The sequence below is a fragment of the Stenella coeruleoalba genome, assembly GCF_951394435.1.
Source record: "Stenella coeruleoalba genome assembly, chromosome: 18".
Classification (NCBI taxonomy): domain Eukaryota; kingdom Metazoa; phylum Chordata; class Mammalia; order Artiodactyla; family Delphinidae; genus Stenella; species Stenella coeruleoalba.
The window spans coordinates 46,078,354-46,103,617 of NC_137164.1; the positions used below are offsets into that span (position 1 = coordinate 46,078,354).

Genomic DNA, 25,264 nt, shown 5'->3' on the forward strand with positions numbered 1-25,264 from the left:
CATAGAAAGAATAATTACCTAAGATCACAATGAATAAGTGTCAAAGCCAAAACTGAAATCCAAATCTTTCTGGCTCCAAACCATATTCTTACCATAATATTCTATTACTTCTCAGGAAATACTACATTACTTATGTTGTGTTAGGAAGTAAGTGTAATACCACCCCATAATTTAGTCTGTACTAGTAAGTAAACTTTCTAGATAGTTGGAATTTAATGTAAGCATTAGAACATTCCTTTGTTACTAGAAATGTCTCCTGTTTTAGTGAATTCATTATTGTCACCCTAGTGATTCCTTCAATGAGTTACCATAGGAAAATTCAGGATTTTTTGTTCTTACATAAAATAACTCCAATTTCCATGTCTTTTATATCTCTTTTTAATAATTTTTTAGCCTTTCTTTCTATACAAAGGCATTTTCTGATACTGCCCCGAGTAGCACTTCACATTTACATTTTGATTTGCTGCTTTGAATTTTTGATTGTTCAGCAAACCAAAAATCTTATTAAAACCATGGTAAGAGTAAATGAAATAGGACTTCCCTGGTGGCGCAGTGGTTAAGAATCCGCCTGCCAGTGCAGGGGACACAGGTTCGAGCCCTGGTCCGGGAAGATCCCATATGCCACGGAGCAACTAAGCCTGTGTGCCACAACTACTGAGCCTGCGCTCTAAAGCTCGCAAGCTACAACTACTGAGCCCATGTGCCACAACTACTGAAGACTGCACACCTAAAGCCCATGCCCCGCAACAAGAGAAGCCACTGCAATGAGAAGCCCACGCACCGCAGCGAAGAGTAGCCCCTACTCACTGCAACTAGAGAAAGCCTGCACACAGCAGCGAAGACCCAATGCAGACATAAATAAATAAATAAATTTTAAAAAAGACTAAATGAAATAATCTCTGGTGAAAAACTGAAGGACTCATTATGAGTGTATAATTTTTACATACAGCTCTGTAAGCCTTTCTCAAATACCTGTAGTCACCAGATAAATAACCTCCACCTAGGTGAGGAGTATAGCATTATTGAATTTTTTGAATTCTAATAAGCAAATGCTAATGTTACTCCTATAACTATCACTAAGTTTTAATTTTTTTTCAATTTATATAATAAAGTGCTTCATAATTTTCATTTAAAAACAAATTATTTTCCTCAGAAATAAATGTATTTTACCTCCTCAGTCATCTTAATTGAGCTACTTCATGTCTAAATCATTAAAAAAAAAATTTGTATCATGTTTTTTTTGTCTTAACTGTCAACCTATTTAATTCTGCTTTTGCAATTTTTTTTCTTCCACTCTTAGGTTTTAACTAAAGAATTTTATAGTCTCCAAGCCTCTTCTGAAAAACGTATTACCGAACTTCAAGCACAGAACTCTGAACATCAGGCAAGGCTAGACATTTATGAGAAACTGGAAAAAGAGCTTGATGAAATAATAATGCAAACTGCAGAAAGTAAGTCTCCCACCACTCCACACACAGCTTTTTTTTCTGGCAGCACAAGGAACCTGATATTGTTTCTAAAACTGCTTTGCTATATTTCTTTGAAATATAACTTGTAACTTTTTGTTTGAAAGAATACTTGACATTTTAAAAATTAGTTAACTTTGGACTTCCCTGGTGGCGCAGTGGCTTAGAGTCTGCCTGCCAGTGCAGGGGACACAGGTTCAAGCCCTGGTCTGGGAAGATCCCACATGCCACAGAGCAGCTAAGTCTGTGCACCACAACTACTGAGCCTGCACTCTAGAGCCCGCGAGCCACAACTACTGAAGCCCATGCTCCTAGAGCCCGTGTTCGCAACAAGAGAAGCCACTGCAATGAGAAGCCTGCGCACCGTAACAAATAATAGCCTCACTCACCACAACTAGAGAAAGCGTGTGCGCAGCAACGAAGACCCAAAACAGCCTAATTAATTAATTAATTTTTAAAAATTAGTTAACTTTAATCCTAGTAGTTGAGATCAAAAAAAATATAACTATGATCGATTTTATCTTTTCACTTATTTACCTCACTCATTCAGCAATAAAGTGATTACATATGCCAAGGTTTTATCTTTTCATTTATTTAGCTCATTCATTAAACAATTATTAAGTGAATACATATGCCAGGATCTGGGGATATGGAGTTCATGCGATAATTCTTGCTTATAGGTATTCCTAGTCTAGTCTGCTGGGAGAGACAAACATATTAACAGATAATTAAAGTGCTATTAGCAAGAGAGAGGCAGTTCTTGGTGTAAGTACAGAAGAGATCTTGAGTTAATTCCATGTTGGAGGTGAGGAATCCCTGAGAGGGGAGATGACATTTGAATGAGGGACAGATAGAAATTGAGGGACAGATAGAAATTGAAGGACAGATAGAAATTCATTGCATACACTGTGTTATAGACTTTGACTTTAATTTCTACTTCTTTTTTTTCCTCTTATTGTCTGTCTTCCAGTGTTGTCCCTGACTCCAAGGGAATATTCTAAATTAACATTTCACCATTGACTGTGATGTTTGCTACAGTGCATTATTTCTGTTCAGAAGTTAGAAATAATAGTGGCATTCTTATAAAAATGGGTTTAAAAACTTCAATTGAAGTTGAGGTTGACTTTATATGGGGCACCTTTTCTCGTAAAGACTGTATTGTGTTGATAGCCCAGTTTAAGAAAAACTTGTTTTATTCCTATCATTGCCTTTTTTTTTTTAATTTCCAAGGCCAGTGTCTGATAATTACAGTAGTTTCCAAATTTATCTTCAGTTTCTTCATGGAGTCTGAGTAATCTTTATAAAATACAGATTTGATCATACCATGCACCTGCTTTAATTCCCCTATCAACTTTAAACAGCCTAAAGTCAAATTCCTTAGCATGTCTTTTTATGATTAGACATATTTATCTTTGTACTTTTTTATGCCTTGCCATTTCCTATCATATTGCATTATTTTGAAAGTTCCATACTTCTGTTTCTCTATAGTTTTGCAGATATCCCTCTGTCTAAACAAATTAGGAGAAGAGAACTTCCTCAATCTGATAAAAGGTATCTACAAAAAACGTACAGCTAATATTATACCTAATGATGAAATATCAAATGCTTTCCCTTTAAAGGAGAGAACCAGGCAAGGATTTCTATTTTCATAACTTACATTAAACATTGTATTTGAACTCCTAGCCCGTGAACTAAGGCAAGAAAGGAAAAATAAGTATAAAGATCGGAAAGGAATAGGAAGACTGTATTTTCAGATTACAAAGCAATCACTAACACTGATAAGTAAATTTAACAGGCTATAATAATTACACAGAAATATACTAGAAGCTCAGACTTCCCTGGTGGTGCCGTGGTTAAGAATCCACCTGCCAGTGCAGGGGACATGGGTTCGATCCCTGGTCGGGGAACTGAGATCCCACATGCTGCAGAGCAACTAAGCCTGTGCGCCACAACTACTGAGCCTGCGCTCTAGAGCCCGCGAGCCATGACTACTGAGCCCGTGCACCACAACTACTGAAGCCTGCATGCCCTAGAGGCCACACACTGAAACTACTGAGCCCATGCACCGCAACTACTGAAGCCCGCATGCTTTAGGGCCTGCGTGCCCCAACTACTGAGCCCACATGCTACAACTACTGAAGCCCACGCACATGGAGCCCATGCTCCTCAACAAGAGAAGCCACCGCAATGAGAAGCCTGCGCACTGCAACAAAGAGTAGCCCCCGCTTGCTGCAACTAGAGAAAGCCCCTGCTCAGCTACAAAGACCCAATGCAGCCAAAAATAAATAAAATTAAAATATATATATATATATACACACACACACAGACACACTAGAAGCAAACAATTGGAAAAAGAAATTTAAAAAGCAATTTCATTTACAATAGTATCAAAAAACATAAAATGTGTAGGAATAGATTAAACAACATGAAATACAAACCATTGCTAAGAAAAATTAAAGAAGACTTGCTAAAACATCAATAGATACATCATGAATTCTATAAAATCAATATCGTCCTAATCATAATTCCTTTTTCTTTTTAACATTTTTGTATTCCATTTATGTGGAAATTCAAAGGACTTATTAAAAGGTCTACTTTTAATAATACCAGGGCACACCTACCAGAATGGCTGAAATTAGCAAGACTGGTTATACCAGACGTTGGTGAGACTGTGGAAGAACTGACACTTTGTTATAAAACCAAACAGCCTATCCAGTGATCCAGCAATTTCATTCCTAGTTATTTGCCTAAAGGCAAAGAAAACATATGCATACTAGAATAACCAAAATAATTTTGAAAAAAAAAGAACAAGATTGGAAGAGTTACACTTCAAGACTTAATATAAAGCTACAGCATCAAGCTAGTATACTACTGACATAAAGAAAGGCAAATACAACAACAAAATGGAATAGAGAACTAAGAAAGAGACCCACACTTGTCTGATTATTTGATTTTTAATAAAGGAAGCATACCATTCAGCTAGAGAAAGGAAAGTTTGTTCAATAAATGGTGCTTGGGCTTCCCTGGTGGCACAGTGGTTGAGAGTCCTCCTGCCAATGCAGGGGCCACGGGTTCGTGCCCCGGTCCGGGAAGATCCCACATGCCGTGGAGCAGCTAGGCCCGTGAGCCATGGCCGCTGAGCCTGCGTGTCCGGAGCCTGTGCTCCGTAACACGAGAGGCCACAACAGTGAGAGGCCCGCGTACCGCCAAAAAAAAAAAAAAAAAATTCATGTTTGAGTGGACCCAAGCAGTTCAAACCCTGTTGTTCAAGGGTCAACTATTTATATTTCTCAAAATTCATTGAATGATAGACTTAAGATTTGTACCTTTCACCATATGTAAATTTTATTTTTAGAAAAGAACTATAAATAATATTCAACTATAGTTGATGATTTACATGTTGAACTGTTTGGAGGTGAAGGCACAGGTCTGCAACTTAATTTGAAATGCATCAAAAAAATAAGATGAATTCATGAATGGATACAGTGATAGATAAATGTGTGAGAAATAAATATAGTACGATGTTTAATTTTGAATCCAGATGTTGGATATATGAGTGTACACTTCTTTCAGCTTTTCCATGAGTGTAAATATTTTCTAAACAAAATCTTTAGAAAAGATACATAAATTAATTTTTTGCTATGATATTTTATAAACCATCTTAAAAGTATCTTAAAATAAAATACATTTGCTTGTACTTGGAAGATTAGTAAACTAGGTTCTTTTCTATCTGTTGACATTGGAAATTAGAATATTCCTATCCTTGTTTAACGAATACTTACTGATTAAACAAAATTTGTAAGATGTAAGTGCAAAACATTCTTTTTTAGTACTATAGTGTGTACAGTATTCAAAGGATTATAATCTAATTCAGCTGAGATGAAGATGGTTAGACTTCATTTGTTAAGGTGTAACCATGGCAAATTACAGTATCCTGTTTACACTTGAATTGCTTTTTGTAATCAAATAAGTTTAATATTTGTATATTTGAGGAGTTTCGTTTTCAAAGATCGTCATCAGATTGTTAAAAGTACAGGTATTGTCTAGAAGCTAAATAAATTTTTTTTAAATATCAGATTTCTAATTGTCAAATTGAGGGACCTACTCTCCAACCTCATCCTACTTGTAACCTCTGCTGGGCATTTGTCACATTTCTCAAAACTCTTCTCTTGCTTAAGTCACCTGCCTTTGATTGTTTCTTCTCCGTCGCTTTTGTTGTCTCTTCTTTTATCTAACTGTTTCTGGTTCCCAGGGTTTTTTTTTTTTTCCCCTCATCCTCTTCAATTCTTACTTACCTACTTTCTGGATAATTTTATCCCTTTCCACAATTTCAGTTACTGGCCACAGGCTAGTGATTCCACAGGTCTGTATGGAATTCTTGCAGTCATTGAAGATGTAACATTATTTATATTTTCTCTTCCTTCCCTAAGACGTATTAATTTTCTTGTATTCTCGATCTGTTAGTAAGGTTAAAGTCTGTCTAATTACCCAACTAGCTTTTGTCAACCTTGATTCCTCCCTCATCCTATCTAGTGCCTCATCTCACCTGCATACCTACTCATTTGTCTAGAATCCAGGTTCGTTTCTCCATCCTCCATTGCTATTATGGACCAAGTCACAACTGGATTATTACTATAACCTGTAAGGAGTTCTCTGTGCTACCAATCTAGGTCACCCTTTTCCCATTATTGGAATTTTTTTTCCTATAATATCAGCATCAACAACAAAAATCTATTGGTCATGTCACTTACCTGTACTAATCTCTTAATTTCTTGTTGTCTCTAGAATAAAATCCAGACTCTTTAGCCTAGCAAACAAGACTTTAGTCCCATTCACAGTTGGAACTTGGCCTCCCTTTCTACTACTATTGTTTTCCAGACTAACTTCAGCCACTTTTCTCACAATTACTGAAACTTCACAGCTCTGTGCCTTTACACATTGCAGTTCCTTCCTGCACGTTCTCTGTGAATGTCATTCTCCCCATACCTTCCTAATGCCTCTAGCATGGGAAAAATAGTGGTACTAAGGCACATTCATATCTCTTTAGTACCATTTGCCATTTTGTGTAGGACATTGTTTCTGTAATTAAATCACCACTAGAATAGTTAGCCCATGAGTTATTAATCCAGTAAGTATTAAACTCAAATTTAAGTTGTCCATCAATATCTGATGGGTTTTTGAGATGTTAGCTAAATTTACCCCTCTTTCTTCTGACCTTAGAACTATTTAAGAGAAACAAGCGTCAGATAAGTATCTAAATGCCTGCTCTAGTTCTGATAGAGCTGGATTGGAGAAGCCAACTTGGATCTGAGCAATGATAGATGTTACTATCAGCAATGGCACATAGGATCTCTTGCTTACACTTGTCCCTCATAACTACTAATCCTACCTCTGAAAACTGATCTTGGTTCACTGTGAATAGGGTCAAAATTGAAGAAAAAAAAAACACTTATGAATATTCCTGAAATGTTTACTACAGAAGGATCAAACAACAAATAAGTGCATATTACAGTGATAGGCCTGCAAATAGCTTCACTTACTAATGTAAAATATTTGGCTTTATTTTAAACCTGAAACATTTCTGAAAGTAGGTTTCTCTTTTTGACATTAAAATACTGGTTATTGATGAATAATGTTATAAAAATTGTTATATGTCATGAACTGCTTTAAATTTAAATTTTAAACCTTTTTTAAAGGTTTAAAAAACCTTTAGCTTTTATAGCCTTTGATTAAATATTTTTTCATCTCAACTTACCGTAAATTGTCATCGCATTTAAACGTTTTACCCATAAAACATTAACCTGTTAGTTAAAATTCCTTTGGGGGAGTGGTGTGACAATAGCAAAATTTAGAAGTAAATGGTGTTACTGTGTTTTCTGTAATTTTTTTTTAAATGCCATCAATAGATTCTTAGGACTGTACATTTTCCTCACAGAGTAGCCTACTTAAATGCATAATTTCATTATTGCAAGTTAGGATAAAGTTGTTCTTCTGATAAAATAATGAACATCTTTCCTAATTAAAAATAATCATTTCTCTTAATCAAGAAAAGAAGTAATGAAATTGAGTTTATCATTACTTTTTCAGAAGTACATAACATACATTTCATGCAGAAAGCCTTTGAACCTCAGAGTAAATAACATCTGTATTATTATGCTTTATAACAAGAAAACTTAACGTGTCATATGATGCAGTCCCTTACTAAACCTTTTAAAAATTGATGGAACAAATCCAAGCAAGCATATACTTTACGAAATAACTGTGCTGCTGCTTACAAATGGTCTGCTTGAGGTTATGCATTAGCCCTTTTAAATGTTCTTATGCTCCTTAATTCATTATTATGACCTCTTTTATTTTCACTTCTGCCATACTTTTTAAGAAAAAAAATATTTCACATTGTACACTTCAATATTTTCCAGTTGAGAATGAAGATGAGGCTGAAAGGATTCTTTTTTCTTATGGCTATGGTGCTAATGTTCCCACAACAGCCAAAAGACGACTAAAGCAAAGGTAAAATCAATATATATTCATTTCACTTATCCGTTCAAGCTAAATGTAATTACATTGTGCTTTTTGATGAGGTACTGAGTGGAGTGACAAAATAAAGTTACTTTATTCTTAGTATGCATAAATATTAAATTGCTCACAAACACAGTAAGTAATAATCATGCATTTCATGTATTTTTAAGTGAGTTTAATGTTGGGTAGAATGTAAGTGTACATTAGAATTTTCCTAGAATTGGATTCAGTGATAATGACACCATTTTAAATTTATTTTCATCATAATTTCAGGTGAGTTACAAATGCTTTTTTGTACCAACAGTTTTCAGGTTAAAATTAATGAATTATGCTTCCTTTTTTTTTCACTTGTTTTTTATTCACCTGTCTACATTCCTTGATGTATACTTGAGAGAGAGAAAAAGAAAGAGATTGGGAGAGAGAGATAGAGCTAGCATATATACTGTGATTGAAAGTATAAAACACTTTGTGAAGACCAAGAAAATTTTTAGAAGATCCACTAGTTATTTGTTGAGATACTATTTAAAGTATACTAAGAGAAAATTGTACCTATGTTAATTGGTTTTCTAGTGACCTAACTCCTAACTCCTTTCTCCCACCTGAATTCATACTGCTTTGCAGAAAGAGCCCTGCTTGCTACCATAACAAATCTAAATGTTTCTATCAGACTTCTAAGCCCTTCCATGTGGCCCTACCTCTCCAGCCTTATTTACCTCTCTACCCCAGATGAGGGTAGTATATCTGTCTGCCTATAATGTCTATTTTCCACATACCATACAACAGAGCATTTGTCTTATCTCACTAGCTCTCATTTTCTATATTGTTTTCCCAGCTAGATGGAAAGTTCCTCAAGGTCAGCAACTACATCTTATTCTTGTTTATTCTCCATTGTCCCTACCTAGCATGGTGTAAGATACCTAGTAGAAATGTCTCTTCATCTGAGTATTTGAGGATTCAGAGCTGCTATCTGTTATTTTTACATGAATAGATTTAAACGTTTAGAGACATTACACACTAAGTAAGAAAAACAATTCATCTTAATTCTAATACTTTTGTAGAAACTTTGGCTCAGAGGGTAACGGCTCTTTACAGCTATCTAAAGTGATGTAAGATATAGACCATTTTATGAGAAGTAACAACAGGATGCTTAGAATTTAAGTTTCTTACTGGTTACACTGAACAGATCAAGGGTAGAAGACTACCAGATATCAAATTGTAGTTGGAATGGTTAATTCTGTTTAGTGAAGATGCAAGTATTTCTAAATTATGTATTACTTGAAAAAATCGGTTATAGTCCCATTCCATTCCCATTCTCCCCTGAGTCCCTCCTGAGGGTGACCTAGGATAATTTGTGATTTTCAGCATATCTCTGTTTTTGAGCATTATGTTGCCAAGGGAGGAATAGAAATGTAGTTTTGTGGGCAAGCGACTTTTTTATCAGTGGCAAATGATTGGTGAAATGCTAAAAACGGAAATTTGAAGGAGGAATTCCATTCTCTTCTCTATTTTATCATCTGATTCCTTCAAAAGAATCTTGGTCACAAGAAGAAAAAAGAATTTTTCTGTTGTAAGCTTTCTTTCTTTAGCCCCCAAATGCTGAGTTCTTCTAAAATTGAAAGCAATTATTACTATTATCTTACTATTTTTTTAAGAATTTCCAAAACAGATGTTGATTTCTTAATATTGAGATTGAAGATTTAAGGAACCACAACTGATTTATATTCTGAATAATCTTAACTGTCCAAATATTTCTAAAGATTTTATCACTGAGCTATCTATGTGCCTTGAACAAGTGCCTAATGGGCATGCTATTAATATCTCCTACCAGCTGGTGCCAGGCATTCTTCTCATGATGAACCAGAGGGTTATTTTGAGGAAGTGCTTCTGAGGTCATCTAAACTGAGTGAAGGGAAAGTAAGTCTAGATAGCCAAAGAGGACATTTATGCATTCCTTTGCACATTCATTCAAAAACTTCTATTGAGTGCCTGCTGTATGCACAAAATCGACCAATGGCAAAGAAGATCCCTGTTTAGGGTCTGATGCATTTCTGAAGTTTGCAAAGTCCATATTTGATTTCTTAATGGATATTTGTAAAGAAGTCAATGGCTTTGTGCTCTAAGTTTAATTTATTTAAGATGAAAGCAATATAACCTTCAAGAGAATCTATATTTAATTTGTCACATTTGAAATTAAAGCAATGGAAGCTTAAGGTGAATTATAAAGTAACTCAGTCATAATGGCAAATGAAATATTTGCATAATAAAGTTTTCATTATACATCAGCACATTTCAAAATATATTAAAATTTCAAAGGAACTTATTTCTCATCTGCTACACAATATATCCCATTCATACTAAATTTGATTTAAAATTTCATATATTCAACAACCAGAATTAAATATTTTAGGGTAACACTTAATTGGAGGGGATTTCTGATTATAAAAATAATATATGTTTATTTTAGAATATTAGGAAAATTACCAGTAATCCTACTGTCCAAAGATAGCCATTCAAAAATGTATACAGATACATATATTTTCTTATGTATTTAGGGTATTATTGTATGTAACTTAGAAATTTAATTTTTTATCTTATAATTTCACCCTGAACATTTTCTTATATCATTGAATATTCTTCAAAAAGGTAATTTTTAATGGTTATACACAACTTTAATTTTTAGGCCTTCTGTTTTTGAGTGCCATATTGCTGTTAGTAAATTGGATAGCCACTGAAAATTTTCACTAGTTCCCTATTGCCACCCAATGTATATTATGAAATTAAAATGAGAAAATGGATGCAAAGAAGTTCACCACACAGTGAGTGCCTGGCGTAGAGTAGGTGTCCAATAAAAGTTTGTTATGTCAATTAATGTTTCTTAACATAAATAGATCACACAGTTGATTTTCGAGGTAAAGCCAATGTTCCAGAAACTTTAATGAGGCACAAGGTGAGTTTTCATTTAAAACAATTTTGTTTTAAAATTTTAATGAGACCTCTTGAAATAATTAGTGGAAACAACTCCTGGACATGAAACTAGTTTTAGATTCACTTTCTTTGATATTAATCAGTTTCTTAAGACATAGACCATAATGCTAGTTTCCAATAAAGAAGTAGCAAAACTAATTTTTCAAAATTAGTTTGAAAAATAACTTCCAAAAGTGTATCTTAAACACATTATAATTGTTAAAGAAGGTTACTCACATTTTGAATTTTCAGTAGAGATATGAACAGTAACTAAATATTGCATTAAGCTTTCTGGGACAAAGTTGTGGAAAGTTAAAAGGGCATATACAATTAAAGTTGCTTAAAATAAAAAAGGCTCTTCTTGACTAAACTTGAAAATCTGAAGTAATGTTTTTGTTTTGGTAGTGATTGTTTTGAAAATAGCAAACAAGATTTTCTAGTTGCATGTTTTGGTTATGCTCTTTAACCTGTAACACTAAATGGGTAACACCCAGGCACTAATGTGGCCTTAGTGTGTGCTTCTCTGTTCGTTTTGGCATATCTGAGTGTGGAGACTTTTCTGAAGGTTTTTAAACCTTTCAAATTGCAAGATTTACTGCATACTATTGATCTTTGTTTTAGTTTCTGTCTAGTTTTATAAAGAGCTTTAAGTTGAAACTTTCACAGTAGACTAATCTTTATAATAAAGGAAAAAATAAAGCAGAGGAAGCTTTTATTTTCCTAGCAAACTTTTGTGCATAATGAAATTTTGTTTTCATCTCCTTTATTCTCACATGTGTGAGTTCTCATTTTCTTCCTTAGAGAAAGTTTTGCTTATTTCATTTGGGTTGGTTTTAGAAACCTTGAAAAAGTTATTGCTAATCTACTCATGATCAACTTGAAAGTTTAAACCTATAGAAAAACTAGAAAAAAACTCCTATAACTATAGGTAATCATAATGCACCACTATTTAGTCCTCAGTAACTGCCAAGAAAGCAGTCAGTGCAGGGAGCAACCTTGTGCTTTCTGAAGCTGAAATCGTTCTGGCCCATGTACCCTTTTTTTGAACCATTTTTCCATGCCATGCTAATTGAGACAGGACTCTGACCTGTTAAAACTGAAAAAGAGCAAAAAACCAAATGTTATTTCAGACCAAGTAACTAATTAGCAGGTAACTAAGTACCCACACTTATTTATTTGGAGTTTTGGTAATACTAAGAGAACCATCCAATATTGAAGGACTCAGGACAGAGCATCAGTCCTCCACTGTGCTCTGATATCTCAGATATAAATGGAGGTCGGCCATGTTCACACTGCCTGGGCTAGGCTACTATGAAACTATATGTGATAATCAGAAGTACTGACTGCCATTGACAAATCCAAGAGGATAACTTTTATTTTGAGTCAAGAGGTGCTGAGAGAGCTAAGATGTAACCCTTGGGGAAGTAATTTTACCAGATAAGAGATGAAGTTTTAGTTTAAAATTCAAATACAAAACTATACTCTTGTGGTATTGGTTTCTAGTTGATGTAAAACTTAATGTTGGTGCAGGTAAAAATCACATGGCAGTTATATAATTACAAAGAAGAATTGTATGCTGTACGTACGTGTCCCAACAGAGAGCCTGTAAAAGCAGTGCTTTCTTGAGGAATTCAGTACTAAATAAATAAATAAATAACCAAACAAACAAACAAACTTTATCAGGAGTCATTTCCCCTAACTGTATCCATGGTTACTCATTATAAAAAAACTCATTAAAGATTTGTTTTCATAGTATGTACATTGTCGTTAAGGAGACATAAACTCAGCTAGTTGAGCAATTCTTCTTTTGTCTTGCTTTGAATTTCAGTTAAACTAAACTCCCCTCCTGTCTTCTGACTTCTAATATCCCAGATTTCTAAACAGAATCCACCTATAGCACCAAATCACTCAGCACAACAATGTGCCACATTTAAAAGTTTAGGAGGTTGAAATATGGAAGCGGTGAATTGGTATCTGTGACATTTGCCTTCTTCCCTTATAAACTTTATGCTCTTTTTTATTACTAGTTCAATGCTTAGATGCTGAGCATTAGTTGTACTTTAATATTGAGACTCTGCAACCTTGGAATATGGTTTGTAGCAATTTGAGCAAAATTCTAGCATTTGAGCAAAATTTACTTAAAATCAGTCAGGAAGGATTTAGTAAGTGCCCCCTCTGTTCAGCACACACCACAGAGGGTAAGTCTTCATTTAAATTGTATCTGTTGGGGGAAAAAAAATGAACACCTGAAAGACTATCAAGAAATATCTAAAACCATATAATTTAGCACTGTATTCTGTGCCAGCCTATGTCAGTCAGAGGAATAGAGATCAGTGAAGGCTGGCCTGGTCAGAAATGGAGGAAGTGGACCTCGGAGAGAGCCTTCCAGAAAAAGCTGGGCTCCCAATCAGTGGAATAACCTATCTTCTCCAGACTGGAGGACCAACAGAGGTACAGTGGAAGGAATATACAAAACATGTTTATGGGACATTAAGCACAGTAGACATTAATGGAAAATAGGTTGGTTCTGTTGAGATTTTGGGAGGCCGTGATATTTTTAGGTAATTTAGATGTAGAATAGAGTTAACCACGTAGGTAAGATTTGAAGTGAATGGTAAAAGGACATAAACATCAATTTATTAAATAAGAAATACAAATGTCTGACAAATGTAGAGATGTTTAACCTCACAAATTTAATTTAAAATAAGATTCTATTGTTTATATGTAAAGTTAGCAAAACTTAAAGATTGATATTGCCCAGTGTTGGCTAGGGCATAAAGAAACAGGGGGTCTTGTATAAAGTTCATTCACTGAACAGTTTATTACTGAACAGATTATTATTGTACCAGGTATTCTCCAAGGCACTTAGAATACGTTAGAAAACAAATTTTAAAAAAATTTCTGTCACTGGAGAACTTTTATTCTAGTTCATAGGAACTAGATACATCAATCTAGTTCCAATCTAGTTCATAGGAACTGAGCCTAGATGCGTACCGCAAAAAAAAAAAATGACTGACAGAAAACGGGACTGTGTCTTTTCCATCTCTGACTCCAACTGATTATTAAGGCAAAATCTTATGCCAGTTGAAAGGATAGGAATTTAGATATGAGCATATCTAAATAAGCTACCCAATTCACTGTATAACAAAAGAACTCATCTTTTTCATTTGGAATAACAAGTTCTTAGAAATAGATGTATAGGGTGACATTTAGCATTTTTTTTTTCAGAGTTTTGTATGAATTCCTTTATCTGATGTTAGGAAATATTTGAAATACAATGGAATTATTTCTGTCCTATAATTTCTTTTAGAACAAAAATATTTTACTTCTTGTCATTGTAAAACATCTGCCTTCTCAGTTTCTACAGATTTTGCAATTCAGAGATTAATGGGTTAAGTCACATAGAATATGAAAATGTGATAAATATTAAATTTTTAAGTTTCTGGAATTACAGAGAGGGGCTTTGGAGCAACATCTGTTCTCAACATTATTAGCAGATTTTTTAAAGAATTATGCCCCAGTGGTTAGTAGGGATGATTTTATGATTCTTATAGCTAAACCTTTTTTTCTTAATTATGTCTTAAAAGTAGAATTGGGACATTTTACATTTAATGTGATTTAAAATACTAAAGATTACACTCAATACAATAAGTTGTGATCATCTTGTGATGATCACAGTGTGATCTTTTAGTGGTTTCTTTTAATACAGAATTGTTGCCTTTACTGTTAGACATCTGTCTCCACTTTTCAGACATCTTTTCCATCTCTTTTTTCAATAGAAAATCTATTCAGTTGTGTTTTGTATTATAAAATGCATTATGTTGTCTGAGGAAAACACTGATGCTGTTAGTTACTGTTTCAACTAATTGCCTTATTTGTTTGTAAATGGTAAATTTTTATAAAAATGAAGAAAAGCTGTGAATTGCTTTCTTGCGGTCTTTTCAAGCAAGTATCATAATGTAACTTTCCACTTTTATAGCAAGGGCTAGAAACTATTACTGTGATAATCAATATATCACAGTTACATTATTATGCAGATTTTTAATGTTACTTTCAAATTTTGAGTTGTTGGGATATTGGTCTTCCACTGTTGACACCTGAAAATATTATTCGACTCCATATTTTTCCTGTTAATATTTAAGTATTATTAGGAAATGGTTAGTTTTCAAGCACACAAACACATTTTGAGTATTTGAGATAGTATTCCTCTTTTGTAAGCATTAATTTTCTTATTCCATTCTCCTAGTGTCCATTTGGCAAGAAGAGTGCTTCAGTTAGAAAAACGAAACTCGATGGTTCTAAAAGACCTGGAACATCAAAAGAACCAAGTAACACAGCTTTCACAAGAGGTAAATAACCTAAATAAAAGAAACACATATAAAGAACCACAGTGTTCATTTTAATTCCTTGTTACTCCTTTATGTATTTTCTGAGCAGTTTTAAAATAAGCTGTTCGCTAGTATAAGATGATTTTACAAGCTATGAAACTAACTTAATGGTAAAGCCTTATAAAACAACTTAAAGTGTATGGCAAAACCTAAGATCAAAAGAGAGATTAAATGCCCAGACTAAATATAAATGCAGACTAGACAGACAAAGCTTTGATTTCTGCAAATATCAACTGGCAAAACAAGTTTGGCAAATTTTGGTAGCATTTTAAGTTTTTAACTAAAACCTCATTTTTAAAATAGATTTCTTTTTGCCTTCTTTGATAAAAAATCACTTATCTATTAAACACACTTGACTTGGTATACACTTAAGCTCTCACAGTCTTTGGTATATGATAGTTCCCAAATTATACTTATTCTTTAAAAATCAGATTCATAATTATTTTTCTTAGCATTCTATTGTATCATTTAAAGAATATATATACATTTTATATAGTATTTCCAATCTTCTTATTTAATCACTATCTAATTACACTTTATATGCTTCTAAAATTCAAGTAATGAAACAATTCAAACCAAAGATGCTACCTCCCTAGGGTTCTTTATTTCCTGAGCTTCAGCATAACAAGTTTCTCTGTGTTAATATTTTGGATCTTATAATAAAGGAACTTTAAAGGCATATATTAAAAATTATTAATACATACCATGTATTCTGCATTTGTTTTCCTACAGACCTATTCACATTTGTCTATTTGGTGCCTTCTATTTAATGTGCTTTTAATACTGTAACATTAGAAGGATCGTTATGCTCAAATTTCAAAAGACAAGAAATATATCATGTGACGCCAGTACCTGACTCAGAGTTAATGCTCAAGGTGGAAGCAGTGTTGTGCTGGCCACTGTTAACAACAGGCTGTCCAGGCAGGGGTGTGAGGGATGGTTCTAATTTGTAGCATTTGCTTATATCTGTGGCATAAATATTCCCACCATGACTAACTTCAGGCCTCCAACATAACATTACTAAACACGGAGTAGAGAAAAGATGCTCAGTAGCAAACATGATGTTTCCACCACACAGATATTGTACAATAGACATGTAAACTGAAGAGCATAGATAATAGTAAAATTAAAATTGTTGAGTTTTTGAGTATTTGGGGTTTTTTAATAAAATTTGTTTTATTAAAAATCTAAATAATTTTTAATAATAGTGATGTTTAACAACCAGCTCACAAAATTCCAAAAACTTTACCAGCCATCTCTCACAAACTGCTACAAGCCAGCTCCCTTACTGGCTTGGAACTGGGTGGAACCATGGAAGGATATATAAATAAGTGAATTACTAAAGAAACAAATGAACCTCTGTTTGTTAATATATTCTAGATCCCTCGTGTTTGTTTTAATTTCAGAATAACCTATCAAAAATATTTCTCTTAAAAATATTAACATTCCTATAAACTTATACATATGTCTTTATATTGCTTTTCTTAAAAACCATCTTCCTGAGCACTTCAGTTAATGAAACAAGAATTTCTAAATGGGACACACCCCTATACAAATTGTAGGGGAGAAGCATAAGAAATTAAGTGTTCTGGTAATGAAGTATAATTAACTTTGTGTGAGGCAATTTTTTAGAAAGCTGTTGGCATATTAGAAAAAGATGTAAATATTGAAATATCTGTGATATGAAATGGTATGATACCTGGAATTTGCTTTAAAATGTTCCATGAAAAGGTGAGGGGAGCTCAATAGATAAAACAAGAATCTCAAAATGTTGATAATGATTGAAGCTTGGTGACAGGTACATATAGATTCATTATTCAGTTCTGTACTTTTGTGTGTGTTTGAAATTTTTTCGTAAGACATATGGAGAATCAGTACCCTAAATTAAAAGGTCTGTGCTGACTGTAGCATATAATTTTTCCCTTGAGATTGAAAAAAAAAGCGTTATAATTTGAAATATTCCATGGATTTTACTTTTGTCTGCCTCACAAAAATTGCTTGCTTAAATTGAAAAACAATGACATAAACTAATTAGCTGAAAGATGGTACTATTAGATTGCTTCTATACCAATAGACTATTCATGATAGATGGTGAAAAAAACAGAGAAGGAAAGTTTTTCAGAATCTGTATTTTTTTGAGCAGGTTATATATTTAAACTAGCTTGGAGTTTTTGAGAATAATATGGAGATGAAACTCAAATGACTGATATTAGAATTAACAATAATTTATATGCTATTCAAAATATGTCTGAGATTATACATAAATGAATTGCCAAAATTAAAGTGCTAAAAAATATTCAAAATGAAAACAAATACTCCTTTTATAGCAGCTTTATTGAGTCATAATTGATATAAACTAAATTGCACAAATTTAAGCTGTACAATATAACTTTCGACACGTATAACCATGAAACAATCACCAAAATGAAGGTAATGAATGCATGCGTCACCGCCAAAGAGCCCCTTAGGAATCTCTCTCTCCCAGCCCTCTCCACCCGCAACCTTGTCCCCAAGCAACCACTGATTTGCATTCTGTCACTGTAGATTAGTTTGCATTTCTTAGACTTTTATATAAATGGAATCAATATATACGTTATGTACATACATATACACACACACGCAAACACGCACACACTACTTTTTTTAAGTCTTCTTTCATTCTGCAGAATTATTTCAAGATTTGTCCATAGTTCATTCCTTTTCATTGCTGAGTAACATTCCATTGTATGAATTTACAACAACTGTTCATCCATTCACCTGTTGGTAGATATTTTGGGTTATTTCCAGTTTTTATCTATTATAAATAAAGCTGATGTGAACATCCATGTACAGGTCTTTATATGAACATATGCTTCTGTTTCTCTGGGGTAAATACCTGGGAGTGAAATAGCTGGATCATGTAGTAGGTATCTAATGTTTTAAGAAACTGCCAAACTGTTTTCCAAATGTTCGTATTATTTACTCTTTCCACCAACAGCCTATGAAAGTTCTAGTTCCTCTACATCCTTGCAAAGACTTGATATGGTCAGTCTTTTTAAGTTCAGCCATTCTAATGGGTGTGTAGTGGTATCTCATTGTAGTTTTAATTTGCATTTCCCTAATGATTCATAATTGTTGAACATCTTTTCATGTGCTTCTTTGCCCTTTGTTGTTTCTTATTGGGAGAAGTGTTCAAATTTTTTGCTCATTATATCAGATTATTTTCTTATTATTGAGTTTTGAGAATTATTTGTATATTCTAGATACAAGTCTCTTATCAGCTATATGATTTGCAAATATTTTCTCCCCCTCCATGGCCTGTCTTCCCATTTCTTTAACAGTGTTTTTTGAAGAGCAGAAGTTTTTATCTTGTCCATTTTTTCAGTTCATTCTTTTTTGGACTGCGTTTTGGGTGTTGTATCTAAAATATCTTTACCTAACTCAGGGTCACAGTGTTTTTATATGTGTTTTCCTTTTTTTTTTTTTTGCGGTACGCGGGCCTCTCACTGTTGTGACCTCTCCCGTTGCGGAGCACAGGCTCCGGACGCGCAGGCTCAGTGGCCATGGCTCACGGGTCCAGCCGCTCCGCGGCATGTGGGATCTTCCCGGACCGGGGCACGAACCCGTGTCCCCTGCATCGGCAGGCAGACTCTCAGCCACTGTGCCACCAGGGAAGCCCTGTGATCCATTTTTAACGTTTGTTAAGTGTGTAAGATATAGATTGAACTTCATTTATTTGCATATTAAAACCAAATTGTTCTAATATCGTTTGTTGAAAAAAGACCCTTGTTGAAAATCAGTTTAAAAATCTGTGTGAGTCTGTTTCTGGACTCTCTGTCTGTTCCAATTATCTCTTTGTCTTTCTTTATGACAGTACCACACCATCTTGATTACTGTAGCTTTATAATGTCTTGAAATTAGGTGGCACTGGTCCTCCAACTCTGTTCAGGTTCAAAGCTTTTTGGCTATTCTGTGTCCTTTTCATTTCCATATGAATTCTATAATCATTTTTACAAAAAAAAAAAAGCTCTCTGTGATTTTGATTGGGATTGCATTGAGTCTGTGGATGAAATGAGGAAAATTGGCATCTTAATAATATGAATATTATGACCATGAACCCATTATATCTTTCCATTTATTTAGATCTTCTTTAATTTCTCTTAGTGGTGTTATTTTTTAGTTTTTATTTTAAAGTTTCACATCTTTTGACTAGTGTTAACAGGGTATGTGTTTTTCCATCCTTTAACTTTTAACTTGTTTATGTCTTACAGTTGTCTTATAGGCAGCATATATAATTGTATCTTGCTTTTTTATCCAGTCTGACAAAATACAACTTTTAACTGGAGTTTGGAGAACGTTTACATTTAATGTGTTTATTGTTATGGTTATTTTTAAGTCTGTTATCTTGCTATTTGTTTTTTATTTGTCCTAGCTATCCTTCCCCCCTCCCTTTTATTTCCTTGCCCTCTTTTGGATTAACTGAATATTTTTTATCACTTTATCTCACTTTATCTCATTGTTGGCTGATTGGCAGTAGCTCTTTGTTATTATAGTGGTTGCTTGAGATTATACTATATACATCTTTAACTTATCACCACCCAGTTTCATGTCATACTTTACTACCCCATGCATAGATTAAAAACTGTACCATAATACGTACTTTCCTATGTCCCCACCCAGCCTTTGTGCGCCCATTGTCACATATTCTATTTATACATGTATAAGCCTCACATTAAATTGCTATCATTTTTACTTTATCTTTTAAAGAAGTATAATAATATGAAGAAAATGTATTACATTTAACCAAATAGTTACCATGACCTGTGTTCTTTATTCCTTTGTGTAAATCCAAATTTCTACCTGGCATCACATTGCTTCTGATTCATCTACTTCTTTTAACAATACTTATAGAGCAGGTCTGCTGGTGATGAGTTCTTTTCACTTCTGTATGTTACAAAAAGTTATTTTACCTTTTTGTTGTTTTGTTGTTTGGTTTTTTCTCTTTTTTTTTTTTTTACATTTCTATCTATTCTTAACAAAAGTAAAGATTAAAACATGTTTCTCTTGTTATGCTACTATGGCCAAATAGACTGAAAGGGTTCACTCTTTTTTATTGGAGTAAAATTCACCATTTTAACCATTTTAAATTGTACAATTCAGTGGCTTTTGTTGTGTTTGTAATGTACAACCATCATCACTATTTAGTTAGAGAACATTCCCATCACCCAGAAGGAAACCCTGTACACACTAAGCACTCACTCCCCAGTCTCCTCTCCCTCCAGCCCCTGGAAACCACTAATGTGCTTTCTGTCTCTATGGATTTGCCTGTTCTACATACTTCATATAAATGGAATCATACAATATGTGACCTTTTGTGTCTGGCTTCTCCCATTTAGTGTAATGTTTTCAAGGTTCATTCATGTTGCACCATCTGTCAGTACTTTATCCCTTTTTATGACTGAATAATATTCCATTGTACAAATATATCACATTTTGTTCATCAGTTAATGGACATTTATTGTTTCCATCATTTGGTTACTGTACATAGTGCTACTATGAGCATTCATGTACAATTTTTTTGTTTGTTTGAACATGTGTTTTCAGTTCTTATGGGTATATACCTAAGTAGTAGAATTGTTGGATCACACAATAACTTCTGTTTAACTTTTTGAGGAACCACGAAACTTTTTCACAGCAACTGCACCATTTTACATTCCCATCAGCAATGTCCAGGGTTCCAATTTCTCACATCCTCGCCAATGCTCATTTTTCATTTTTTTGTGTTTTTCTAAATTCTAGCCATCCTAGTGGCTGTGAAGTGGTGTCTTGTAGTGATTTCTACTTGCATTAACCTTATAACTAATGATGTTAAGCATTGTTTTGTGTTCTTATTGGCCATTTGTATATCTTCTTTGGAGAAATGTCTGCTGAAGTTCTTTGCCTATTTTTAAATTGAGTTGTTTGTCTTTTTGTTGTTGAGTCATAAGAGTTCATTATATATTCTGGATATTAAATCCTTTTAGCTATATGATTTTCAGATATTTTCTCTCGTTCTGTGAGCTGTCTTTTACTTTCTTGTTAGTTCATTCAATCACAAAAGTTTTCAATTTTGATGAAGTTGAAGTTATCTGTCTTTTCTTAAGTTTCGTGGCCTTCACCTTTGGGAGTTTTTGTTTGTTTTGCAACTTGAATTTTTATTTTTGCTTTTTTCATTTTACTTTTTAATTATTTTTAATAAAAATTGTATATGTTTAAGGTGTACAACATGATGATACATATAATGATTACGACAGTCAAGCTAATTAACATACCTATCTCTTCACATACTTACCTTGTGTGTGTGTGTGTGTGTGTGTGTGTGTGTGTGTGGTGTGAGCATCTCACTATAATGTACTATACATAATACTGTATAATACTGTGTATAATGTATAATACTATACGTGAGGTAGTAAAATATGACATGAAACTGGATGGTGGTAAGTTAAAGATATATGTAGTATAATCTCAAGCACCTGAAGTCTACTCTTGTAGCAGATTTCCAGATATATCACATTTTGTTTATCCATTCATCCCTTGATGGCCATTTGGGTCATTTCCATCTTTTGGCTGTGAATAATGCTGCTATGAACATTTGAGGACAACCACCCTATACTTAACTACCTATTTTAATTTTTTTTTGAGTATACACCTAAGAATTGCTGGGTTCATCTTTGTTTTGTTTGTTTGTTTGTTTTCATCTTTGTTTTTGAGAGATATTTTTCCTAGGTAAAGAATTCAAGGTTGACTTTTTTTCCCTCTCTCTCTCTTTTTCAGTACTTGAAAGATGTTGCTCCACTCTCGTCTAGTTTACATTGTTTTTACCAAGAAATATGCTGTCATCTGTACCTTTGTTCCTCTCTAGGTAATGTGTCTTATTTTTCTAGCTGCTTTAAGATTTTCTTTTTTTCACTAGCTTTAAGCAATTTGATTAAGATGTGGCTTGCTGTTGTTTTCTTCATGTTTCTTGTGGTTGAGATTTGTCAAACTTCTTTTCTCCGTAAGATCATCAAATTTGGAAATGTTTCAGCCGTTCTTTCTTCAAATGTTTTTTCTGTCCTACCCTCTCTCATCCCTTTGGAGACTCCATTACACATATATTTGGCTGCTTGAAGTTGTCCTACAATAGAACAAACGATGTTCTGTTCAATTTTTGCAGCCTTTTTTTTTTTCCTTTCCTTTTGAATAGTTTCTCTAACTAAGTCTTCAATTCCACTAAGTTTTTCTTCTCCAATATGTAATCTGCTGTTAATCCAGTCCACTATGGTTTTCATCTCAGATATTATAGTTTTCATTTCTAGAAGTTCAATTTGGATCTCTTTTGTATCTTCCAGGTTTCTATTTAACCTTTTCAAAGTTTATTTTCTTGAGCATATGAAATACAGTTTCAATAACTGTTTTGTTATCCTCATCTAGTAATTCTGTTATTGTGTCATTTCTTGATTGGTTTCAATTATATTGATTTATCTTATTATATAGCATATTGCCCTGCTTCTTTGCATGCCTATAAGTTTTTATAAGCTTTTTTCTCAGACATGATTAAGTTTCTTGGAAAACTTTTTGTCCTTTCAAGTCTTGCTTTTATAAACAAAGAAGTGTTCATCTTAAGGCTAATTGTTTTCCCTACTGCTGAGACCAAAGTCTTTTAGTTACTATACCCCATGTCCTGTGAATTAGTAGGTTTCTTACTTTGGCTGGTGGGAACAGTACAATTCCTGGCCTGTGTGATCTTCAGAGATTGTTCCTCCTAATCTTTTCAGTGGTTCTGTCTCAGGCTCTCGTAGCTTCTTTACACACATGCACTGTTCAGTGCCCATGTGAATTCTCAAATTTTAGTGTTCTTTCTCTGTGCAGCTCTTTTATTCAGCACTCTGCCATGTGAACTGTAGCCACCTTAAGTTCTTCTTCTAGCAGCAGCTCCTTAATTCAAGGAGTTTGGCAGGCTCTGCCTTGATTCTCTCTCCCTGCACCATGGCCTGGAAACTCTCTCCATGCAGTAAACTGGAGCAGTTGTGGGGCTGGGCTCACTTTGTTTCCCATGTCTCAGGGGTCACTGTCCTTCAATGCTTGATGTCCAGTGTCTTCAGACCATTGCTTCATTAGTTGGCCCAGTGTAAAAGAGAAGAAAGTTAATTGGCTTCCTTTTTTGTGTGTATGTATATGTCCACCTAATTCTCAAGAAACCACCAAGTTAGTTAAGAGTGTCGATGTGGAGTTTATTAAACAGTAGAAAATCTAGGCTAAATCATAAATTATGCCACATTACTACCAACAAGAATTGGTCTTCCTTCACCTCCTTACTCCAGATTCTTGCTCTTTCTCTTTCTAGTCATTCAGTAAATATTTATCAAACTCCCACTGTATTCAACCACTGATAAACAAAGGAGGCATGGTCTTGCCCTCTTAGGGTATACACCCTTTTTCACAAAGGCCTTGTCCTCTAGTGTAAGCACTTACAGATTTATCTGTTATAGCTAACTTAATTTTAGAAAAAGGACATGCACAATCTCAAGTGACCAAATGGATTGAGTTGCCTGGAGTTTTGTACTTAGGAGGCACTTAATGCAATCCAGGTAATTTGTTACAAAAGTTTAGATTGCTAGATTTTTTTTTTTTTTTTTTTTTTGTGGGGTGCGCAGGCCTCTCACTGTTGTGGCCTCTCCCGTTGCGCAGCACAGGCTCTGGACGCACAGGCTCAGCGGCCATGGCTCACGGGCGCAGCTGCTCCGTGGCATGTGGGATCTTTCCAGACCGGGGCACGAACCCATGTCCCCTGCATCGGCAGGCAGACTCTCAACCACTGCACCACCAGGGAAGCCCTAGATTTTTTTTGAATAGATCTTTATTGGAGTATAATTGCTTCACAATACTGTGTTAGTTTCTGTTGCACAACAAAGCAAATCAGGCATATGCATACACGTCCCCATATCCCCTCCCTCTTGAGCCTCCCTCCCATCTTCTCTATCCCACCCCTCTAGGTCATCACAAAGCACGGAGCCGATCTCCCTGTGCTGTGCTGCTGCTTCCCACCAGCCAACTATTTTACATTCGGTAGTGTATATATGTCGATGCTACTCTCACTTAGCCCCAGCTTCATCCTCCCACCCCATGTCCTCAAGTCCATTCTCTATGTCTATCTCTTTATTCCTGCCCTGGAACTAGGTTCAGCAGTACCATTTTTTTTTTTAGATTCCATATATATGCGTTAGCATACAGTATTTTGTTTTTCTCTTTCTGACTTACTTCACTCTGTATGACAGATTCTAGGTCCATCCACCTCACTACAAATAACTCAATTTCATTTCCTTTTATGGCTGAGTAATATTCCATTGTATATATGTGCCACATCTTCTTTATCCACTCATCTGTCGATGGACATTTAGGTTGGTTCCATGTCCTGGCTATTGTAAACAGTGCTGCAGTGAACATTTTAGTACATGACTCTTTTTGAATTATGGTTTTCTCAGGGTATATGCCCAGTAGTGGGATTGCTGGGTCATATGGTAGTTCTATTTTTAGTTTTTTAAGGAACCTCAATACTGTTTTCCATAGTGGTTGTATCAATTTACATTCCCACCAAGAGTGCAGGAGGGTTCCCTTTTCACCACACCCTTTCAAGTAATTATTGTTTCTAGATTTTTTAAAAAAAAACAAGAAGTTTATTTAAACAAACAGACGCTTGACTTGAAGGGAAAACTATCTAGGATTCATTTATTTTAGAGTAATTTATCCCTACTTAAAGACAGATTGCCCTGCATGTAACAGCTACGTACAAAAAAGTTATAAAATTGTCCTTGGTTTTACAATGATAAATGAAAAACATTAAAATTCTCCAATCGAACAACGTATGCAAGAATTTTTATGTTCTTTTTTTGTTAAACAGTGAGAGCAAAATATCTTACTGGAATATAA

At 34.3% G+C, this 25,264-nt stretch overlaps 1 protein-coding gene across 4 annotated transcripts in view; it reads left to right on the forward strand.

Moving 5' to 3' along the window:
* PIBF1 (progesterone immunomodulatory binding factor 1) overlaps nucleotides 1-25,264 on the forward strand; it is a 212,324-nt gene that overhangs the window by 131,260 nt on the left and 55,800 nt on the right. For 3 of the 4 annotated variants that reach the window (XR_013824935.1, XM_079903403.1, XM_079903405.1), the window contains exons 12-14: nucleotides 1,301-1,451; nucleotides 7,886-7,976; nucleotides 15,196-15,298. Coding sequence is in view for 3 of the 4 variants with exons in the window: in XM_079903403.1 (XP_079759529.1) it covers nucleotides 1,301-1,451; nucleotides 7,886-7,976; nucleotides 15,196-15,298 (345 nt within the window). In the remaining variant the exon portion in view is untranslated. Of the gene's footprint in view, nucleotides 1-1,300; nucleotides 1,452-7,885; nucleotides 7,977-15,195; nucleotides 15,299-22,129; nucleotides 22,728-25,264 lie in introns of those variants that run through there. The other variant, XM_079903404.1, reaches the window with a different exon arrangement.